Source organism: Mirounga leonina, unplaced genomic scaffold (genome assembly GCF_011800145.1).
Source record: "Mirounga leonina isolate KUSES-001 unplaced genomic scaffold, KU_Mleo_1.0 Mir_114, whole genome shotgun sequence".
Lineage (NCBI taxonomy): Eukaryota > Metazoa > Chordata > Mammalia > Carnivora > Phocidae > Mirounga > Mirounga leonina.
This window is the reverse complement of record NW_023270265.1, coordinates 7,458,922-7,481,871: the sequence shown is the minus strand read 5'-3', so window position 1 is coordinate 7,481,871 and position 22,950 is coordinate 7,458,922. Positions and strand designations below refer to the sequence as shown.

The window sequence follows — 22,950 nt, the reverse complement described above, 5'->3', positions numbered from 1 at the left end:
GAAAAATACTTACAATATACAGAAATATAAGAATGACATCAATCAGTACTAATTACCCAAAAGAATATTTTTACTAGAAGATGTTATTCTGTCACTGGGAAAAACTTTAATTTATGGACTTTATGACTTTCATGGTTATAACAGCATCTCAGAAGGATCTAAGATGAAGTTCTGAAGTATCCTGTTTGGGATCGCAAATGCTTAGAGCATCAGTTAATTTTGGCTGATAATCAAGACAATAAAATATGCATGAGTGGGCTTAAATGCTTCTGGATAGCGATGATCATTTGAAAGTTCTTTGAAGATTTTATTTCATCTAAGAGGTAAGAAAAAGACTGTAATTGACTTGGAGCAAAATGTCCATGGACAGGGGAATTAGACTTCCTTTATCAGTAAGCGTGAGGCAACACAGCCTAGCAGTCAAGTGTGTGAGCTCCTGACAGACCCGAATGCCACCTCCCATGACACCCTCCCTTTGAGCTTTACTGTCATCGGAGCTGTTTTAAAATACCTGTTGTCAGTGACGCAGGCACACTCTAGGACATGTGTAAACACTCTAGGCCAGACTGGAAAGTTCACCTAAAGTCAAGACTTGAACACATGATGAGATGGATGTGTTTTCACTGTCTAATACAAAAAAAAAAAAAAAAAAGATAAATCAAGAGGAAAAAGTCTTTTGGTTACTTATTTGAAATCCTTATGAGTTTATTTTATCCTATCAGTAGTTCAAATGCTTACATGATTAAGGGATTTTCATAGCTACCAGAACAGAACCTCGGCTGGAGAGTCCATCCCCCAAGATACCTCCTTTCACAGCCCCTCCAATCTTGGTTTAATTCACATAGTTACCATCTTGAGGTCAGGGCCCTAGCTGGCCATTTTCTCAGTTTGTAGCTTTGAGAGAAGCGTCATGAGAATCATCCACCTTTTGATAACTTAAGAAGGAGATTTGGAGCCAGGATGCATTTGAGGAGCAATTTCATGCTGAAAAGCCTAGGAATTTATTTCTTGGGGAGTTTCGACACAGCAGTCAGTCTGGCCAGAAGACTCTCGAGAAGGAATCTACTGAGGCATTCCTGGAATCATATTGGAAGTACCTGGCAGAGATTCCTGCTTCAAGGCATCCTTCTCAAGGGGTTTTGTGTTCTCTTGTATGAATGCGGTCTTCTTTGTGGAACTAGCTAGAGATACCAGTGGCTAAACAAAACAAAAAAGCAAGTCATTAGCAGAGACTGAAACACACTCAGTATGCCAAGAACACAACACTGCCATTTTTGTGCCCAAGACTAATAACAAAATTGTAACAGATCTGCTCTAGCAAAGTATAAAACAAATCAAGGATTAAGGATCAAGATGATTTGCCAATAATTCTACTGCCTGCCAGAACAGAACTCAACACCATCTAAAGGAAAGCTACATAATCTAGATTCCCTACAAAGTATCATCTACAATGTTTGGCACACAAGTAATAATTACTAGACATGCAAAACATATTCTAGAAAAAAAGTATTTAATAGAGACCCCAAAATGACAATGATCATGGAATCGGCAGACAAGGACTTAAAATAGCTATGACAAATATTTTCAAACATTTAAAGGAGGAAAAAATGGGCATAATGAGTGAAAAGTTAGGGTAGATAAGCAGAGAAAATGGAAATTATAGAAAGAAACCAGATAGAAATTATAGAATTGAAAAGTACAATATCTAAAATGAAAAAATTCACTGACTCCCTAAATAGCACGCTGGGCATTGTAGGAGAAGAGGTCAGTACACTTGAAGGCAGATCAGTAGAAATGATCCTAACTAAAACAGAGAAAAAAGATGGAAAAAATAAATTCGGTCTCAGTGAGCTATAAGAGGATATCCCATAGTCTACATCTATGTGATTGCAGTCCCTGGTTAGGGAGGAATCTCTGGAGCTTAAGCTCTCCCAGCCACTTCTACTTCCATTTTGTGCACTGTCCAGGGGATACTATGTACAATGGATCCTGGGGCACTGCAGAGAGGTCTGTGAAATATTTGCCCATGAGATCTGTAAGACCCTTCTAACTATATGCAGCAAATCTATGTATTGACCCCATAAAAATGTATTTATAAAAATTTGTATGGCTACATCTTTATAAACAAAGGGACTGTTTTCAAACTTAGAATCATGGCTGACTTACTCAAAACTGCCTCAGCTTAATAAAGAGAAACCAATACAAAGGCAACTTTTGCTAGCTTTCATCTAGGTCTGACTCAAACGTTATCTCCTCTTCTTGAGTGCTATAATTGGATGTGATTTCTACCCCACATAGAGCAGTTTCTACTCCTCTTTTTGACACATCCACTGGGGTACTGAAAGGCTTTCTAAGGTATATGCAAGCGATGATGGTTTTAAGATATGAAGGGAAGTTTTGCAAAGCTTTGCATATGTGCATAAAAACCCATCAGCAGGCTGGCTGAAATCTTATGCAACCCATCCTGGGCCTATTTGAGACCAGGTGTCATAGCACTAGTGACTAAAATCTGAAAATGACCAGGAGCAAGAACAGTTTGCAATTTGCCTTGAGCCAAGGAGAAAGGAAAACTTAGAATCTCATCTGATCTGGGGGATCTTCACTTCTTTGCCCTCTACCCAGTTCTTTCCATTTTCACTATGGGACTAGCTCTCCCTGGTAAGTTTGTTTTAAGATCCCTGTTGGGCCTCTCTGTTTCCTTCTAACAAAGGGCATCAACTTCCATAATCACATTTTGTGGATGAGTTCTTCCTTAAAAGGGAGAACTTGTTCTTAGTCCAGGCATCCTTCTGGCTCTCATTCCCAACTTCCCTGACAATGGCCTTTGTCTCACACTTGGTGAAAGAACAGCATACCTTTTACTCATCTAAATCTTGCAAAGGAATATTGCTGCAGGGCGTAAAACCTCCAGGGTGCAACTCAGTGGGACAATTCCAAACATTAATGTGAGCAAAGGTTTCTTTAATAAAGGCATCATGAAACCAGGGTAGAGTTTTGGAAGTCTTTCCCTGACTAAAAATATTGATATTTCTGTTAACAGGGAAGCATGGTGTTAGGAAGGGGCAACAAGGGGATGACAACTTCCACGTCATGACCTCCCGTTTATCTTCTCCCGGCACCTGTTCAAAGAATGAACTATTCCTGAGTGAGAATTCCTTTAGACTAGTGACAAACGGTAGTATGAAACTACCTTTCTTTTGACTTAATTTACCCATAAAACATCCAGACTTGGAAAATAAATGTATGAATTATTGAGGAGAGTCAAGCATATTAGCGTGAGTATACAGAAGCTAAGTGGTTTCATGTCTCTTCGTCAGAGGCGGCTTTGGAAACTAGCAAAAGCTAGTGAACTGTACGAAACTGCACTGAAGATTTTAATGCATAGGATATAGTGATAGTTGGAAAAATGTCAGATATCAAGCCCCCTGAGTCGATTCCCTGTCTGGTATCATGCGCTTTGTAGAAAGCACAACATCGGCACGAGGTGCTTTTCAGAAGATGGTGGCAAAAGTCGTGGGAGGTAAAAGATACGCTTGTCAGGCTAATGAACACACAGCTGTTTCCAACTACAAGAAGGTAATAATTTACAGCCAGTATTACAGCATCACAGAGAAGACACAATCTGTGGCTTGATACATAAATAAATAGCACACAGTAACTAAAACACTGAGGTATATAGCAGATAATAAAATAATATACTTGAATTATACACTGATAACCATATTTGGCTTCTGAAATACTGAATAAGTTTTAAAAAGGGTTCAAAGGATCTTCTAAGGAAATATATTAGTTCCAAGTGACTTATGAGTTTTTAAAAATCGGATTTTTTAAAATGAGTAACATCTAAGGTATTTCCTGAAATCTAAAATGGAATTGCCTTTCGACATTTCCTTTTTTCCTTGACCAGGATTGTCAATAAGATTGGGGACATATAAACACAAGAAGACGGAGAGAAGCAAGCTCTGGAGCCTCAGTCCGCTGGGTGCTGCAGCCTCGCCAGCCTGTGGATTTCCTGGTATCCAGCTCTGGGCTGTGCACCTGCCCGCTGCTGGGTTCCTCCCTCCCTACCTTGTGGCACTTTGCATACTGCTGTTGAATCTGACACTCTTCTTGCTTCAGCATTTCTGTCATTTTGGTTTCTTTGAGGCTATTGTCGTGTTCTTCCTTCAGCTGGATCATCTCTTGGCTCTCCTGAGGTGAGAGGGGAGCTGAGTCAAGTCGGCCCCTGGGAAGCCTGTACAAATGGGCTTGCTCTCACTGGCACAGACCACAGGCCTGGGGCCCTGTTTGCTCCTATGACCAGCTTTTGCCTGCTAGTAGCTCCAAACCCACCAATCCCTCAACTCCTCTGAGTTGGAGTCCTTCTTCAGCCCCCAGACTCCCCACTCTTCAGGAATATCTGGGCCTAAGGGATCTCACAAGTCGAACAAACCAAGAAACTTTCTGGGCTAGCTCTGGAATCTTGCTTTGGATTTCAAATTACCGTGAGAAAGCTGGAAAGCCCTCCCCAAGATGGCTCTGAGCACATACACACCTCTTCTTTTGCTTTAGTGATTTTCCTGTAATGATAAAGCCAGTGAGCCAGGTACTCGACGGGGTCACTGGGCCGAACTTTCGCCACCTCTGCCAGTGCCTGGCTCAGGCAATTGCCAAAGCACCTCTTCAGGTAGTCCGTTTCCATCCTGTGGGCCTGGCAAACAGCACAGCGGGGTCACACTAGTTTATAAATCGAATCTGATTTTTAAAATAAACACATGCTAGTCGATTCGGATTCATTTCAGGATACATATGAGATACTTCTGGATGCCACCCTTCCCAAAAGAAACAGTAAATATACACTTGCCAATTGCTCTTACATTTAAATGGACTTTTTTTCTTTTTTTAAAGCTCTCCGACTGTCTTAGGTCAGATAATAAATAGGTCCTGGGGGTCATGAGGCCGGAGGGGAGCTTGATATAGTTGTGGTTAGGGGTGGCTAAGGTCTCCACTTACCCACACATCTCTAGGGAGGAAATAATTTCGCAGGCAGGAGGTCCCAAGAGGGGCTCTAAGGACCCAGCAAGCTGTGCTATTGTGAAGTTGGAAGGTTATCTGTGACATAGATAAGAGAGGCTTAGTTATTTCAGAAGGGGCCACGGAGCAGCCCTGGGGAGCAGAGGGAGGGAGGATGGCAGGCACTGTAGCTACCCGAGCTCATGAGCTCTCCCAGTGCGTAACACACTATTCTACTCTAGTGCTCAAGCAAGAAACTACTTGAGGTTGAGCTGATGCCCCGGCATTTACTATTAATCAGATTTCCAGAGCTGGAGGCAATGTAGCCTGAGTCAGACCATAAGTTAGGGGTGGCCGTGTAGAGCCGCGGTCTGAACACAGACTCCGGGAACAGACAGACCTAGTTCCGGTCCTGGTGCTGCCGCTTATAGCTGTGTGATCTTCAACAAGTCATCCGGTCTCTCTGAGCCTTGGTTTTCTCATCTGTAGAACAAAATAATAAAGATATTGGCCTCATAATTGTGGGGGTTAGAAGAGATAACAAATACATGTAAAGCACTTAGCCTGGCACATGGTGTTTAATAAATATATACATATATATTTTAGATTTTTTACTTAGAGAGAGAGAGAGTGAGAGAGAGCACGAGCAGAGGGGAGGGGCAGAGGGAGAGGGAGAAGAAGGCTCTCCACTGAGCAGAGAGCCTGATGCAGGGCTTGATGTGGGGCTCCATCCCAGGACCCTGGGATCATGAGCTGAGCCGAAGGCAGACTCTTAACCGATTGAGCCACCCAGGTGCCCTGGTACGTGTTTAATAAATATTAGCTATTATAGTGGAAGACTGTGACATACAACGGACTAACACCTATTTCTGATCACCTCCATATTTCTGAAGTTTACACATTTTAAGTCCAAAAGAGTTAATAAAAAAGTGAATGATAAAGGCTCGGTTCCAGTCTTAACATTTTCTGGAGGTGTTTTTCAGTTTAAGGAAGGAAAGATACATAGATATGTATATAGAGAAAAGTTATATATTTCCAAGCTCTTTTCATTGCAAAAGCCTAGAGGCAAAAACACTTAAGTAGCAATGAGCACACTGAGCATAGGGAACTTGTTTTGAAATAGCCTTCACCACTTAAGAGCAATCAGGGTTCCTCGGAGAAATGCTGAATTCTAAGGTTGGGGCAGGAAAGGTCCAAGAAGCCTGGAGCATTTTCTTGTCCCACAAAGTAGAAAAATGCTAGAAAATAAGTGGTTAAGGACACAGGAGCCAGCAGATTGGGCGGCTAATCGCCCAATCTAGTGCAATTAGACCATTGAAATAAGTATTGGCTATAATGGATTATAACTAATTGGGGAAAATAAAAAATCTGTGAATCAATATAAGAAAAAATTGGTAAGTGAGTGAATGGGAGAGAAGGCAAGTTCTTAAGTTAGAATGTCAACTAATAAACATGGGAAGAACAATGGAGTTTAAAAAAAAAAAATCAACATTTTGTAACCATCATAGTATAACTGCATCAAGCCAGAATCAACAGTGAGTTCTAAAACTCAATGAATATTTGATAGAGAATAGGATATTCATATAGCCTCAAAGTTTCTCCCCACAAATTATGTATTAATTCCAAAAGGAAATACAGGAACTTTACAGTGGTGAGACCCACCCGATACAACCTTTTTTTTTTTTTTAAAGATTTTATTTATTTATTTGACAGAGACAGAGATAGCGAGAGCAGGAACACAAGCAGCGGGAGTGGGAGACGGAGAGCAGGCTTCCCGCCGATCAGGGAGCCCGATGCGGGGCTTGATGCGGGGCCCGATGCGGGACCCGATGCGGGACCCGATGCGGGGCCCGATGCGGGGCCCGATGCGGGGCTCGATGCGGGGCTCGATCCCAGGACCCTGGGATCATGACCTGAGCCGAAGGCAGACGCTTAACGACTGAGCCACCCAGGCGCCCCCACCCGATACAACCTTAATCAAGCGATCTAAGGAAACATCACTAAGAAAGCGACAAAGTGACATCATGTGTCTCCTGATGGGATGCACTTCTTAGGGGGATGAAATATATTTCTGTGGATTCTTGCCCAAATGCAAAACTGGAATCTAACTGAGGAGATACGAACAAAGCCAAATTGAGACAGTCTGGAACTGGCCTGTACTCTTACAAATGTCAAGATCGTGAAAGACAAAAAAAGAGGAGGAACCATTCCAGATCAAAGGAGCCTAAACAGGCCTAACAAATGCATGGAACACATGGTTCTGGATTGAGTCTGAACTAGAAAAAAGAATTTTATAAAGTGTTGTTGGGGAAACTGAATGTGAATTGTACATGACATAATAGAAGTGCATCAAGGTTGGGGCGCCTGGTGGCTCAGTCGGTTAAGTGTCTGACTCTTGATTTTGGCTCAGGTCATGATCTCAGGGTCGTGAGATTGAGCCCCACGTCAGGCTCTGTGCTGAGTGTGAAGTCTGCTTAGGATTCTATCTCTCTTCCTCTGCCCCTCTCCCTGCTTGCCCTCATGTCCTTTCCCCCACTCTCCCCGTCCCCCAAAAAAGTGTATCAAGGTTAAATATCCTGGTTTGGATCACTGAAATATGAGTAAGAAAATGTAATTTTTCTTTGGAAATACACAGTGTGGTTGGACTGAGTAATGGCTTCCCAAAGTGTCTGAATACCTGGAACCTAAGAAATCTGTTACCTTGTCTGGCAAAAGGGACTTTGCAGATGTGATGAAGGATTTTTATATGGGAAGATGATACTGGATTATCCTTGGAGGCACACTGTAATCCCAAGGGTCTTTATAATCGGGACACAGTAAGGTCAGACAGGGAACAAGGAGATGTGATGGTGGAAGTTGAGAGAGACAAGGTGATGTGATTCAGGGCCTTGAGCCAAGGCTTGTGGGTAGCCTGTGAAGCTGGAAAAGGCAAGGACATGGATTCTCCCCTAGAGCCTGTGGAAGGAACCAGCCCTGCTGACACTTTGGTTTTAGCCCTGTAAGACTCATTTTTGATTCTGGCTTCAAAAACTGCCAAGAGAATAAATGCATGTTTAAAGCCACTAAATTTGGGGGGCACCTGGATGGCTCAGTTGGTTAAGTGTCTGCCTTCGGCTCAGGTCATGATCTCAGGGTCCTGGGATTGAGTCCCCTGTCACTCCAAGTGTGGTCCATGATCTGCAGCATTGCATCACCCGGAGGCTTGTCAAAATGCAGATTCTCAGGTCCCACCCCACACCTACATATTCAGATTCTGCATTCTAACAAAATCCCTGGGTGATTCAGTTACAGATCTACAGATCACCAACTCTGCATTCCAGAAAAGCTCTCCACTTCCCAACCCTCAAATGCCTGCTTCTCTGTGTAGGTATGGCAAACGCTTTCTGGAGCAAGCCTCTGCTCTAAATGGCACGTTTTCAACAATGGTCTCAATGAAAGAGGGGACCTGACAGTTACTAAAACTTGATGCAAAGACAGTAGAGACAGAATAACAGAGCCACAGTGTGAGGCCAGGAGAGGGAGGGGGCCAAACGGATGCCTTTTACAGTCCTCTCTCCACAATCACCAGGCACACTTACCAAGGCGGACCGACGGGGCTATTCTTCCCAGAGCTCCTCTGGGAGTCAGCTTAACACTGCCCTGCCCCTCCTTGTTCATGGCCTTGCAACTCGGTAGGCAAGGCAACAAGCATAGAGATGGTCTTTGTTCACACTATATCCCCAGTGCTAGGCACACAGTAGTTGCTCAGGACATATTTTTTGACTTAATCCAGTGAAGGCTCTTGCTAACCCAGGCAAGAGCCCAAGCTCCCGTCCATCTGTCAGTGCCCACTCTGGTACTTACTGTCTCAACCAACGTTTAAGGAGGCTTCTCCTGCCCAGCATTGCCCAAGGTAATTTAAAACAGAACGTGGGAAATGCTAGCAGAGTGCTGTACACAAAACACTAGGTCAGGGAAGACTGGTGGAGGTTGGACAGCTTCCCGGAGGTGGGGGCGCCTGAGCTGGTTCTGAAAGGAACCAAGCGGAGGTCACCAGCAATCTCAAAGGTGCGAAGCCGCGAAAACCCCGGGCCGTCGAACTCCGGGGATCGTCTCCTCCGGCCGGGGGGCTGTGGGGGTTTCCCGCCTGGGTGAGCAGGTGGCCCCCCTGCGGCTCCTCCCCTCGAGCCCGCCGCCCCTCCGTCTCTCCCAGTGCGCGCCGGCCTCCCAGCCGGCTCGACTCTTCTTCTCGGCCGCCCGCTCCTCCCAGCCTCCAGGCGGCGAGTCTCTGCTCACCCACCCCGGCGCTCCCTCCTCTGTGGGGCGCCCCCGCCACACCCCGCGCGCGCCGTCTGCCCGCGACTGTCGCGCCCCCTCCTCTCCGCCGCGCGTTCTCCACCCCTCACCCCCTCCCGGCGCCCCACCCCGCGCTCACCCCTCCGCGCGCCCTGCCCTTGCGCAGTGCGCCGTCTCGAGTTCTGAGGCGCGCGCGCTCGTTGCCTAGCGACGGGACGCGACTCGCGGGGCGAGGGTAGGCGCATGCGTTGGGTGTGCGCGTGCAGAGCGCTGGCGTCCTCCGCCCAGGCAGGTACTTGGCGGGCCTCCCGCCGGGGCGGCGGTTTGGGCCGTTGGACCTTGTGAGCGGTGTGGGGCTCAGGCTTCTCCGGACGGAGAGAGGTTTTAGTGCAGCGCCTGGGGAGCGCCTCCTCCTCTTCCTCCTCCTCCCCCCCCCACCCCTTCTCCTCCGCTGGCCTCGCCGCTCCGGATGGAGGCGACGGGGAAGGCGGGAGTCCCTTCGGTAGACCCAGGATAGGAAGATGAACCCAAGCGCCCCCAATCGAGGGTTGCCAGATAAAACACGGGACACCCAGTTCACTGTGAATTTCAGATAAACAACGAATGATTTTGTATTATACTACACTGTACCAACACGTCATTCCTTCTTTCTCTGAAATTTATGTTGAACTGGGCATCCCGTATTTTTATGTGCTACGTCTGGCAATCCCGAATCCCGAATCCCCTCTTGTCCCACTAGGCTGGCGCGCTTTCTCCTAGGCATGGGTAAAGGACCTCTTTCTGTTACTTGTGACAACCTCTCCGGGCTTGAGGTAGCTGTTTCTCTGGGAAAGGGCTTTCTTATATTGAGCCGAGATGCCTGTTGGTGTATGTGAAAATTAACATTCCTTACAACAACCTGTGAGACGGGTATTACCTCCATTTCATGGACAGGAAACATGAGAAGTCAAGTAACGAGCTTACCTGGGTTCGTCTAATCTATGCATAGATCTGAGACAGACCCTCGATGGGATCGGATGCTACTCTCAGGCCAGAGGTTTCTCCCTTGGGGACATGGTCCCTTTCCCATGTATTATCTTTCTGGAACAGCAGCAGGAAACCTGTTTTACGTTTCAGATGACATTGAGATGTCACTGCAGTTATTTTTGTCTTGAGAGTATATCCCGTTGAAGAAGCACAGTGTAGATACTGTGTCTCAAACTCGTTTGTAATACTCTAATCCTTCTCTCTGTATGGTTAGACACCAATGCCAGCTTGAAAGGAAATTCAGTTCATTCGTGCCAGTTTGTAGAGTTTAAGTTTTTATGACTACATTTATGTACACACATACACATTCCTTTCCCCACTGCTGTTAATACAAAAGGTGGCATACTATCTACAATTTCTGCATCTTGCTTTTTTTTTCTCTTCACCCTATGTCCTAGAGATCACTCCCTGTTTTAGAGATCTTCTTCATGTCTTTTATATAATATACATGCACAGTAATCCATTGTGTGGCTGTATCTCATCAGTCCCTTAAGGATGAACTTTTGGATGGGGTTCCAGTTTGACTATTTCAAGTAACGGTGCAAAATAACTATGTGCATATATCATCACTCTGTATTTTTGCAAGTTAACATGTGAGAAGTGAGATCGATGGTTCAAAGGGTAAATATCTATGTAATTTTCTAGATACTGCCAAATTCCTCTCTGTGGGGGCTATACCAATTGATACGCTCACCACCATCAAGTGAGAGAGAGCACTATTGGGGTTTATGAACCTCAGGAGGTTGTTGTTTCTGAAATTTTATGCAGAATGTTCAGTGCATTTATTTGTACAGGGACAGGACTAGACCTGCTGGCATTCTATTCCTTCATATTCAGCTCATGCCTGACCTATAGCAGGTACTCAGTATATATTTGTTGAATAATGAATACATTTCATTAGATTCTTAGAAATGACTGGATACCATAAGGGTAATTTGAGGGTGATCAGTTTTTTCAAAGCACCTGAAGTACAGTGGTTGCTACATTTCCCCTTCCTTTCTTCCTGCCTTCCTTCCTTCCTTCTTTCCTTCCTTCAAATCTGGCCTAAGATTATTCCTGTCCATCTTCATAACTGAATATACTGGAACATTACTGGGAGAGTGGAGAAACTCACTCACTTGCCTCCATGGGAAGCCAGTGTGCCCACCCTGTGATTAAAACACACTCCTTGAGGAGCTGGAGGAACTTGTCTTGGGAGGACAGATGTGTGTGTACACAGATGATTCTCAGACTGGATGACAGGTGCTGTGTGAGTTGCTTAGAGAAGGAGGATTTCCTTTGCATTGCTTGGGAAGGCTCAGGGAATGAGAGATGACCTACATTTTGCAGATGAGATAAATCTAAGCTGGGAGATAGTGAGGAATAATTATGTGCAAAAGTCTTGGAGATGGAAGTGTGCAAGGTATGACTGGCAGAATGGCAGAATGTTCAGTGTAGTTAGAGCCCGGGATATGCTGGAGGCAGAAGAGATGTCTGGAGGTACCTGAGAAGAAATTGGGGCCAAAGTGTGAGGAGCTTCATATGCTATTCTTTGATGGTTGAATTTTTTTTTTTTTTATCCTTTGTCCTTGGAGATTCATGGACTTTTGTGTTTTTTTGAGGTAGAGTATTGTGATGTTTTCTAAAACTGACCCTCATGGCTTGGGAGGAACATCTGAATCATTAAGATAATGACTCTGGAATCACGAGTTGGATATGCATCCCATGTTCACCATGTTGACTTATAAGCTCTTTGTGCCTGGGCTTCCTCATCTACACAGCAGGGGTAATGACAGTGATTTATTACCCACGTTGTGAGGATCGAGTGAGACATGCACTGCTTGGCATGTAGCCATCTCACAATAATGACGGTATCCCTTTTTCTGACTTTTCTTTTTCATTGTTTTTTGTTTGTTTAGTTCCTGTATCATTTATTTCTGCTCTAATCTTTGTTATTTCCTTCCCTTTGCTGGTTTGGGGTTTTGTTTGTTGTTCTTTTCTGACTCTTGGCCTTGAGAGCCATCAGGATTTTGAAAGTACATCTTAGTGGTAGCTGTTGTGACATCTGTGGAGTCTTTTTGGAAACTGTTAGAAGCTTCATGGAGCCAGCTTGCTTGTGTCATCCCTGATGGGAGGTGCCCATGACAGGGTGCAATGCTTTGTTGGCCTCATTGGACTCTACTTTTATTGTGCTTTATTGAACATTCCCTGCATTAATGCGAAAACATTTACCTTTTAGAAGTCAGAGGTGAGAAATGGAGTCGATATATCTTCAGAAGTGCCTTGGGACATGTCTAACTCAAGGTCTTGCAGAAGTGGCAAGAATTCGCCCAGTGGATCCAATAGAATATTTAGCATTGTGGATTTACAAATATAAGGAAAATGTGACCATGGAGCAACTGGTAAGTAGGGATCTTGTTTTAGAAAATTAGAAGCATAGGGGCACCTGGGTGGCTCAGTCGTTAAGCATCTGCCTTCAGCTCAGGTCATGATCCCAGGGTCCTGGGATCGAGGCCCGCATCAGGCTCTCTGCTCCGCGGGAAGCCTGCTTCTCCCTCTCCCACTCCCCCTGCTTGTGTTCCCTCTCTCGCTTTGTTTCTCTCTGTTAAATAAATAAATAAAATCTTAAAAAAAAAAAAAAAAGAAAATTAGAAGCGTAAAATAATTGTTTCCACTTGTCTGCTTTTTTAAGAAGTTCAATGTTATTTCTATTATAAAAGTAGTACATTTATTATGAAAAACTTGGACAATATGAAAAAACAGAAAGAAGAAAAAAATACTTCACAGAAGACCTCTTTTTAGATTTTTAGGTATTTTCTTCTAATCTTTTTTCTATAGATTTTCTATACATTTGTAGACTTTTTTTTTTACACAATTGTGATCATACCCAGGGTATAATTTTAATTTTATGCTCTTTGTTCAAATAAAACACACATTTCCCCAAATTATTACACATTTTCTAAATGGGGTAGAGTAAAATTTGCTTCCCCTTTCCCTCTTGTTGGTGATTAACATGTTTTCAAGACTGTTTTTATTATAAAATTGTTCTATCTCAAATTAGTCACGTGACATTGTTTTTAAACACTGCTAGAGACAGAAGGAAATGGTCGACTTGGAGCGTGAGAGAGAACTAGCTGTGATAGAGCAGGAAATGATGGAGAGGCTCAAAGCAGAGGAGCTCCTGTTCCAGCAGGTGAGACAAGCACGGGAGTTCAGGGGTGACTGGAGTTAGCGGTGTCCGCCTCAGTGTGGTGCAACCCAAATGTTGAAAAACTCCCTATCTCTAATGAGTTAGGAATGGCTCTCTTACATCTTCTTGTTTCTGTATTTATGTATCTGTGTCTTCTTTGCTGGAGAAACAGCAGCAGTGGGGTGGAAGGAATACCCAGGGAGTGTGCTCTCATGGAGGCCATGGGGAGAGACCCAAGGGGTCAACCATGCCTACTGCTGGTTGAGTGAGAGCAAGACAGCAAAGTGCTCATTCAAGACCACTGGTGACCTTGGAGGGAGCAGTGTGCATGGGGTGGGGTAGAACAGGGGGGATGGTGAGTGCAGGTAATGCTTTCAAGGAGATTTTCAGGGAAGGAGGTTGGTATTTTTTTGGGGGGGGGGAGCAGAGGCCAGAGGATGATTGATGTTAAGAGATAGGGAGAGGATGGTCTAGGTACATGTGGATGTATAGGTTTTGTGGCACAAGGTTTAAAACAGTTTCTGTATGACTCTTTCTTCTTTATGAAGTAGGGACTGTGATCATCTTCCAAGAATGAGGTGATAAAGTGGCAGGTATGAGGAGAGTGGGGAGGGTTTGAAATGGTAACTTTGAAGAATGGTAGAGTTGACCGGGAAACTTAGCTTTACTTGGTAGCATTGAGTACCCTGTCAGAGTTAGAGACCAGACATTTATAATGTTGCCATTTGGTCTGGTTTTACGATTCTGTGATTTTCTCCACTTAGGCCTAGAGATTTGAGTGACGATGTGGAAGGGGCAGAACTTTTGATTGAAGTAGGTTTGGGGTAGCAAGATTGGGGAGCTGAAGATATGGGTAAGAGAATGGTTTCAGGGATGAGTCATGGATTGTAAACTAGATAGGGAAAGTTCCAGAGTGGCTTTTGGACTAATTTATTTTATGGAGAGCTTCTGAAATTTGTTATCCCTTTCATTCTACCACATAGTCTCGACTCAAATCTATACACTTGTAAAAGGGAAAGAAGCCTGTTATTTGGGTGTGTGGATAAAAAGGAAAATATAGACATGGCAAATAGCTTCTCTGCCTAACCTCTCATCCCTGACACTGGGGTAGAACTTTTTAGGCACCCGAGATGGATATGGCTGTTGAAAACTTTACTGCTCCTGAATCTTCATTTTTCAATTGTTTGGTTTATTCTTATGGGGAGGTTGCAGAGTATTGAGCTGGGTGTCAAACAATCATCCAAATGGGTGAGCGTCTGCTGCAGAATTGCCCCAACTTTGAGTGAGAATCTGCCCTTCCTCTTATAGCTTCTACAGCTGGTATCTGTCCCCTGTCAGAATGAGGAGAACTCAGCAGTTCTTCCCTAAGACAATTCCATCACAAATGTGGGGGTACTTGACTTTCTTTGGCTCATCTACTTTATCTTACTTAGGTAAAATTTGGCAATAGTAGAAATCAAGCACTTCTCTAGCTGTATTGTGTTGATCAGTATGAAGGGATCCCCTGGGCACTGAACCCTGAGCATTGGCTCCAGAGTGGAAGATGGCAATAACAGGCTGCAGAAGATTTTATGACCCATTAAAGAAACAGTGTAGTGGCCAGAAATAGATGAGAGAAGGAGAAAGGGACCTGTGGAGAGAAGGTCCACTGGAGAAGAGCTTAAGAGAGAGTGAGCCAGAGATGCAAAGAGACAGGTGTTCTGAGCCCACCATTGAGTCAAGTGAGCTGGGGTGTCAGGACTCTGGTCCCCTGCCTGTTGTTCTCACAGTACCATTGACTTGAAATTCCTTGAAAGTTTAGTCAGTCTCTAGTAAGCCCAGGGCCCTGTGAACAGAGAAGTACTTTGACTGCCATTTTCTACCTAAGAGCTCACTGAGCAAGTAAAAGCTTTTTGGTTTGTTTGTTTGATTTGTTGGAGTATATTTCTAATGGTTTTACTCCTGTGTGAAGAAAGGAATTGAGCTTTGAAATTCTCCTGAAAATGTTAAGAAACTGGTTCTGTTGACCAATGTGGTTGGTATTTAACAACTGCATTTTGCAGTGCTGTTGAGAGATTAGTCATTTCACTTCCTCCACCAGTTTCTGAAAAGTGGATCGAATGCTATGTTCTTTCACTTCAACGATCTACCCCATCACTTTTATCCCAGTGTGGATAATACAGGGTTACCAAGAAATTCCCTTTAACAACCTTCTGTAAATAAATAGTAACCACTGTTTATTATCTCTTTATTTATAAAAATATATTATTTTTTTAAAATGCATTTGCAAGACATACTGGGACATGTATGTATTATGGTATATTATGTAGATATAGCAAGAGAGAACAAATTTCCACAAAAGTTTACATCGATGAAATAAAAATTTTTTAAAAATAATAATTGACTACAATTTTCCTTTTAGAATATAGGCTTACTTCTGAGGAGAATTAAATTATTTTTTTAGAGATAACATTTCATTTAGTTGGAGTTCAAAACGTTCCCTATCATCAAAATTGATTGAAAACATTTATCTGTTAATGCTGATCTGTAATGAGATTTTAGTATTTCCTCTTTGAAAATAGCTGAGAGGTTAGTCCTGCCAAATGCTGATATCAGTCCATGTGCATATAATTTTGACCATATTTATCTCTTGGAATGCATATGTAGAATTCTATTAGATTTTTATCTTGTTTTGCCTTTTGGCATGTCATTACCTTGTAGATTAATTACTTCCAGTTGAAGGTTGGTAAAAGCTTCTCAATTACCCAGTTAACTGGATTTGGGGATATGGAAATTTCATTTGCACTGAAATCAAGGCCACAAAATACTCTGGGCCTATAGTTTGAGCTTGGGAAATATACCTGCTGCAGATTTGTGTGGGAATGGGGGGGATCTAGTTTCTTGTTTTAGGTTTTGACCACATGGGAAGTGTATAAAGCAGCTTGACATGGTGATTCAAACATTGGTTGTTGAAATGGCTTTCCCCAGGTGTTAAGTTTTACGTTTAAGTGCTATTTGCCTTGTAAGTTTAGTTTGAATTGACTTAAAAATATTATTAAGTCTGCAGCAAAGCTTATTTCCAAAGCCATTTAAGGTTTGATAATAGTGATTGAGAATGATTCTCCTCATTCCGAAAAATTTCAGTCTTGGTCCTGAGCCCCACAATGCACAGTAACATGTCAGCACTGTGAAGCCATAGGCAACCGCTGTGTGCTGGGGTAAGCCAAGATTTATGCAGTTTCTATTTCTGACGAAAATCCACAGAACTGATGATGGTTGCATTCGTAAGAATGAATGAAGGACACTGTCGGGACTGCTGGCTCAATAGCACATGATAGATTCAAGCATTTTCTGCAGAGCACCTGCTGTTGAATAATACAATGAATACCCTCAGGCTTTCAACACTGCATTTTCACAAGCTTTGTAAATTTGTCCAACTAAGCCTCTTTCTGTTCCACACACATTTTTTATCACCATTGGTTGTAACACATCTTAGCAGGTTTAACTGCTGGTTGTACTGAATTAATGTTTCTCAACTTCTTTGGAAATATTTCTTGGGGCGCCTTAGTGCCTCAGTCCGACTTTTGATTTCATTCATCTCAGGTCATGATGTCAGGGTTGTGGGATCAAGCCTCGGGTTGGACTCCACGCTGAGCGTGGAGCCAGCATAAGATTCTCTCCCTCCTTCCCCTCCACAGTGCATGCAGGCACTCCCTCTGTTAAAAAAAAAGGAAAGAAAGGGGCGCCTGGGTGGCTCAGTCGTTAAGCATCTGCCTTCGGCTCAGGTCATGATCCCAGGGTCCTGGGATCAAGCCCCGCATCAGGTTCCCTGCTCGGCGGGGAGCCTGCTTCTCCCTCTGCCACTCCCCCTGCTTGTGTTCCCTCTCTTGCTGTCTCTCTCTCTGTCAAATAAATAAATAAATAAATAATCTTAAAAAAAAAAAAAGAAAGAAAGAAGATAAAGAAAATATCTCTTGCCTGTAGTTGTCCCATGAAGACTATTCATAGAGGCTGATCTTTCAGTCACTTCAAACTCAGCATTAATACCAGTAAACAACAACAACTGAACAGTGTTGGGAACATTTGTCTACCCATCAAGAGCCAAGGAAAATTGCTCAAAATAATTTGCCTTGTTTTTAATTGACTGTTGATGTTGCTCCCAGTGTCATCAACTCTTTGAGCAACTGTTTTCGCCAAAAGGCTAATAATCTTAATTTAAGTTTATTTTTTTCGGGAACACTGAAATCAAACATGTTTTAATTAAATCACCATTGGGAAATGAACTTCTTTGCTTGGCTAACAAATGAGCCACTTGGAAACTTGCTTTCGTTGCAGCCTCATTTTTATTTTTAATTTTTGTGAAGAAATTTTACTATGATGAAATAATTCTGTTTAAAATATTCTAATATGTCTGACCTTTGTTTTCATGTGAGTTGAGAATACTGTGATGGTAAGTGTTTAGTCTGGTAATATTGATGTTTATTGCATTCTTTTAGTAAAGTATTCTTGCTTAATAAACACCATACTTTGCCGTTTAATTTGGTAATAAAATACTCTCCACTGTATCTTAAAGGGGCACCATTCAAAGTCCACTTCTTCTCTTGTTATGGCATGATGGGTACACACCAATTTAAAAACTGTCATGGTGTAGGGATACCGTGGCACTCCAAGAACTACTGAGATAAAACAATGTCACTGTGATTTGTAGCACGCTGAGCAACAAAGGGATGAGAGCACCATCTATGGTCCCTGTTGCAACCACTCAGCTGTACTATTGTGCAAAAACAGTCACAGGCAACAAATAAGCAAATGAACATGATGGTGTTTCAATAAGACTTCATTTATAGGCACCGAAATTTGAATTTTTTATAGTGTCAGGAATACTATTATTCTTTCAATATTTTTCAACCATTTGAAAGAGTAATACCTCTCCTAGCTTATGGGCTGTACAAATACCGGATTGGGTCAGATTTGGCCCACAGAATTTAGTTTGCTGACCCTTATTCTAGTGTGGCATGTATGTTGAGTTGGGACCAGTATATTTTTGATTATCTATAGTTTCGCATAATATACTTAAGATTTTCTCATGCACTCTTCTGCAACTAAGGTTTGGCTCTTTGAACACCCATCTATGCTTGAAAGGATTTTATCTAAAAAAAAAAAGTACTGCAATCTCATTTGTTGCTTCAAGAAGAACAGAGAAAATAACTTGATTTTATACAAATTGTGCTTTGCTACCAATTAGCGGTTAAAGAAGCTTCCTTTTTTATGTTAGACTTCAGGAAATATTTGTAAAAGCTAAAATATTAGGCGGCTGTGATCATTTGTTCTTGTAAGCTTCTGAAATTTAGGTAGGTATAAACTTGATTATCCGGGGACATTTCAGAGTGATTAGAGCTAATTCCTTGCAGTTGATCTGATGCTAATATGACTTATTTATTTCTGAATATTCAGCAACAGCTGGAGTTCCAGCTGGAGTTGGAAATGCAAGAGAAAGAGAGACAAAGAATAGAAGAACTACAGACAGCTCAAGAACAATTAGAGACGGTAATTTGAAGTTTTATAAAAAAAAGAAAGAAAAAGTCTGTTTTATTTAAAACCTCATAGAACCCTCAAAGTATTTCTTGCAGCTGTTATAACGTGGGATTCAGAGACGTGCCACCCACTAGCTGCGTGGCTGAGACAAGTCTTACAACTTTTTCAACCTCAGTTTGCCTTTTTGAAAAAGAGGGATAACAGTGTAATATATTACTAACAGTCTCTCACTGGTTTGTTGTAAGGATCAGCTACGGTCATATGTGTAAAACTGCTCTGCAACCTTCCAATCCAGGCACAGCTGTTTGTAACTGGGGTAGCAGGTGTGCAAGGTTAAGTTCTTTGCAATAGTGAGGGTATTTGGCTTAACCGGCCGAGCCACCCAGGCGCCCCCCAGCCGGTCGGTCTCTCTTGTTCATATGTGACTCCTCTTTTATTCCATAATTAAGATTAAAAACAGAAGTAGGTTTTATAAAATATGGGTATTCATGGCTTAGACGAGAACATCATTATGTAAAGCACTTTTTTAAAATGAGATTCTTGAAAAGAGAAATTCAAAGCCATATACATAGTTTAAAAAAACATGTAGTTAACAAAAACAGGGGTGTCGAGCTTATCTTAGTCAGAGTGCGGTAGGGTGTGCTAAGATATACACGCATGCGCATATGCCCATAAATCCATGGAGATATAGACCCCCTTTCTCTTCAGCGAAGATTCAGTGATGTAAAATGAGAGAAGAAAGGTTTCTGTTTTGTCACTTGTCACATTGGCTAATAATTTGGCTTCAGGTTTAACGTTTCAGATCATTTCATTTTTTAAGGCGTTGTGTTTAATTATAAATAAAACATAGCTTTCTATTAGTAGCGAGTGTTAAATGAGACTGCGAGTTGCAGTTTTGTACTAAATGTATCACATCACCCCTTTAAGAGTGATGACCTATTTGCTGTTAAATTGATCACAGCATTATGTAAAAATAAGACTTCTTGAAAATAAAACATGGAATCAAAACGGAAAGTGTGTTCAAATATTTTTCTTCATTTTTATATATTATAGGAGATGAGAATGAATATAGAAAATATAGCTAAGAGTGAAGATAGTTCACATTCAGAGGTGAGAAGGAAAAGTTATTCTGTGTTAAGTGAAATGAATGAGTGTCCTAGAAGGCAAAGCTTAACATTGATGCATTAGTAGCTAAACTTTTTATAAGGAAATTATCAAAATTGATAGTCCAAGTGTGTGTTCTCGTAACAAAAATTCACAAGTACGATGTGCTTTAAAGCAATATCTCAAAGTGGATAAAAATGAGACATTCGGTTTCTGTTTGTATTTTTAAAAACCAGAATGTCATGAGATATTCATTGACCATATGTTTACTTACAATGATATATCTTAGATTTCTTACTGTACTTTTTAATTAAGTTTTAGCATTTATTTCTAGAATTCTCTATTAACAGGTAGTGGTGCATTCTGTTAACGTTGAATTTTGATGTTATAATTCAGACATTTCTTAGCGAAATCAAAAGAAAATTAATGTCTTACTTTTGAACTTGTTTAAAATTAGAAATGAATTTTAACAATTGTAGGATGTAACATCAGACTCAGGCAAAACACTAGCTGAAATTAGTGATCGATATGGGGCACCTAACCTGAGCAGAGTGGAAGAACTTGATGAGCCGATACTATCTGATGTAAGTATCTTCAAGAAAGTGGTTGGCAAAAAACAGATTTTCTTTTGGACTTTGGGAACGCCTAGTGCATAGGAGGCCAGGGTTGGTTGGCAAATGGGCCCTTAGCGTCAGAGAAAGAAAATCAGTTCCCTGGGTGCTGACCATCTATTCCTGATGGGCCTTCTGCCCTTTGGTGAGCGTGTGCTGCCAGCCACAAGGGTCAGGGTGGGTACATATCTGGCTCCTTGCAAATGTGTCAGCACTGATGGGAGAGGAGCTGGTCACAGTGTGCCCTTGGGCAGAAGGTGATTTATATATTTTGGGCTTAGGCTTTGAAAATCTCAAAATTTCTTCAAAATATATATTTAAAATCCTTTGGTGAAATACATAATCTTTAAGTTAAATTTCCGGGGTGGGGGTGGGACAGCTATTGATTCTTGGTGGCAAACACTAGAACCAGATAAGTATCCTAATGAAAGTGCATGCTTTTACAGTATACAAGTACATTTGCTTGATTAATAAACATACAGTGTTTTCTATGTACCAGGCACTGTGCCTGATGCTGTTGTGCATAAAACACATAGTTATTTACCTTGTCTGGGGGACGGGGGGCGGGGGGGGGCAGACAATCGGACAAGCAATTAATAGTCATTGCTAGAGTGATCAAGTGATTTATCAGCCAGAGAAGTAGGTTTTGAGAGTGAACAGGGGAGCTGTTAATAACTAAGCCAGATCTGCGGGTATACACCAGGACTGTCTGGGCTGAGGGTATATTTAGTGACCTAACCATGTGCACTGACAAAGTGGGGTAGCCAGCCCACTGGAGGAGCCCTATCAGGGAAGGCTTCCTGTAGGAAGCTGGTGACTGGTTGCTGGGGGTGGGAGGGGGAGGGTCTGAGAGCACAGCCAGTATGAGATCCCCTACCCAGGGCAGAGTGGGGAGTGTGAGGCAGTGAGGGAGGGGAGGCCAGGCAGGGGAGGGAGCAGGAACAGGCCATAAAATGCTTGGTAATTTGTGCCCAGATGAGTATGTAGATTTTATCCTAAAGCAGTGGAGGCTGATGCAATCAGCAATCAGCATTTTAGAAAGGCCAGCACAGAGGGAAGGATGGAGAGAGAGATGTGAGGACACCGGTTAGGAGGCCAGTGCAGTAATCCAGATTGAGATGGCATTGGCGGGCTGTCTAGAAGGGGGTGCTGAAAGGGCTTGGTGCTAATCAGTGAGTAGAGACGTTTTTATTAAAAGTCGGTGTTTTGGTACCATGCAGGGAGCTAGCGAATACCAGTGAACAGAACAGATGGGGTCCCTGCCCTCTGGGGGCTCGGGCTGGGGGACAGGTGCACTGAGAGGAGGGGCCTGGCCTGGATGAGTCTTCCTGAGGAAACAATGCTTGAGGAGTTAGCCTGAGCTAAGCGCAGCAGATGGAAGAGAGCAAGATGCTGTCAAGGAGCTGGCGTAGTTGAGCTCTATGGCTGGGTTGCACGAGCTGGGAGGTTGTGTGGCTTGAAGCTGCAGAGGTGGCTATAGGCCACATTACACTGTGCTCTGTATGTCAAGGGCAACAGGAGTTACTGAAAGGGTCTATGTAAGGACTGGAGAGGTGATTTTAGAGGAGGGAGAGAGGATTTGAGTGGGCAGGTGTGGAAAGGGGAGACCCCTTAGGAGGTTTTACGGTGGTCCAGCTGCAGGATGACCGACCAGGGCTAGGACCAGGGTATAGACAGCAGAGATGGGGAGAACCAGGTGGATTCGATATTGGCTGGGAGGATGAGGGACAGAAGGAAGTCAAGGGGAATGCCCAGATTTCTGCCATGGGCAACTGGACTAAGAGCTTAATCATTTGTTGAGTTGAGGAAAGTAAGAAGAGGAAGTAGGTTTTGTGAAAATGATGGCTTCATTTGTGGACATGTTGAATTTCAGGTGACCCTGAGACAAGCAGATATAATTGGCTAAAGACCAGTTGATGTGGGATACCAGTCCAGACGACAGGAGAAAGGTCCAGGCAGGAGATGGGAAGGCAGCAGTTAGGGGCTATGTGCTACATGGGGCTAGGAGAGGCAGGGAGTAAGGTACCTAGGAGAGCGTGCAGCCTGTGCAGGATGAGGTTCCAGCGAATGCATTAGAAATTCCATCATTTAAGGGGTGGATCCAGGAAGAAGACCCCATGCCAGAAGGATAACAATAAGAAAGGGGAGCAAGAGAAGTAGAAGAAAGGATGGGTTAATAAATGCTTGAGAAGGGCGCCTGGGTGCCTCAGTCAGTTAAGCGGCTGCCTTCGACCCAGGTCATGATTCCAGGGTCCTGGG

At 43.0% G+C, this 22,950-nt stretch overlaps 3 protein-coding genes across 5 annotated transcripts in view; 2 read left to right on the top strand and 1 right to left on the bottom strand.

Annotated features, from left to right (window-relative positions):
- Nucleotides 1-652: 652 nt before the first annotated feature.
- DYDC2 (DPY30 domain containing 2) lies at nucleotides 653-9,267 on the bottom strand. Its single transcript, XM_035022992.1, is given in 6 exon segments — nucleotides 653-1,197; nucleotides 4,069-4,191; nucleotides 4,535-4,690; nucleotides 4,993-5,091; nucleotides 5,393-5,475; nucleotides 8,836-9,267. Coding segments are annotated over 3 exon segments (531 nt in total). The 5' UTR covers nucleotides 4,682-4,690; nucleotides 4,993-5,091; nucleotides 5,393-5,475; nucleotides 8,836-9,267; the 3' UTR covers nucleotides 653-936.
- Nucleotides 9,268-9,447: 180 nt separating this feature from the next.
- Nucleotides 9,448-20,771, top strand: DYDC1 (DPY30 domain containing 1). Of its 2 annotated transcripts, XM_035022977.1 has the most exons (6): nucleotides 9,448-9,559; nucleotides 12,512-12,674; nucleotides 13,364-13,465; nucleotides 18,896-18,988; nucleotides 20,030-20,086; nucleotides 20,560-20,771. In XM_035022977.1, exons 2-6 carry the CDS (start codon nucleotides 12,528-12,530, stop codon nucleotides 20,734-20,736), a joined length of 576 nt encoding a protein of 191 aa, XP_034878868.1. In that variant the 5' UTR covers nucleotides 9,448-9,559; nucleotides 12,512-12,527; the 3' UTR covers nucleotides 20,737-20,771. The 2 variants fall into 2 exon arrangements, with proteins under 2 accessions (XP_034878868.1, XP_034878857.1); XM_035022966.1 differs by lacking the exon at nucleotides 9,448-9,559 and having other exon boundaries at nucleotides 12,392-12,674.
- The window catches only part of MAT1A (methionine adenosyltransferase 1A), a 52,330-nt gene continuing 41,971 nt past the window's right edge, over nucleotides 12,592-22,950 (top strand). Inside the window, exon 1 of one of the 2 annotated variants that reach the window (XM_035022948.1) lies at nucleotides 12,592-12,674. The gene's annotated coding sequence lies outside the window, so the exon portion shown is untranslated. Of the gene's footprint in view, nucleotides 12,675-13,156; nucleotides 13,466-22,950 lie in introns of those variants that run through there. The other variant, XM_035022941.1, reaches the window with a different exon arrangement.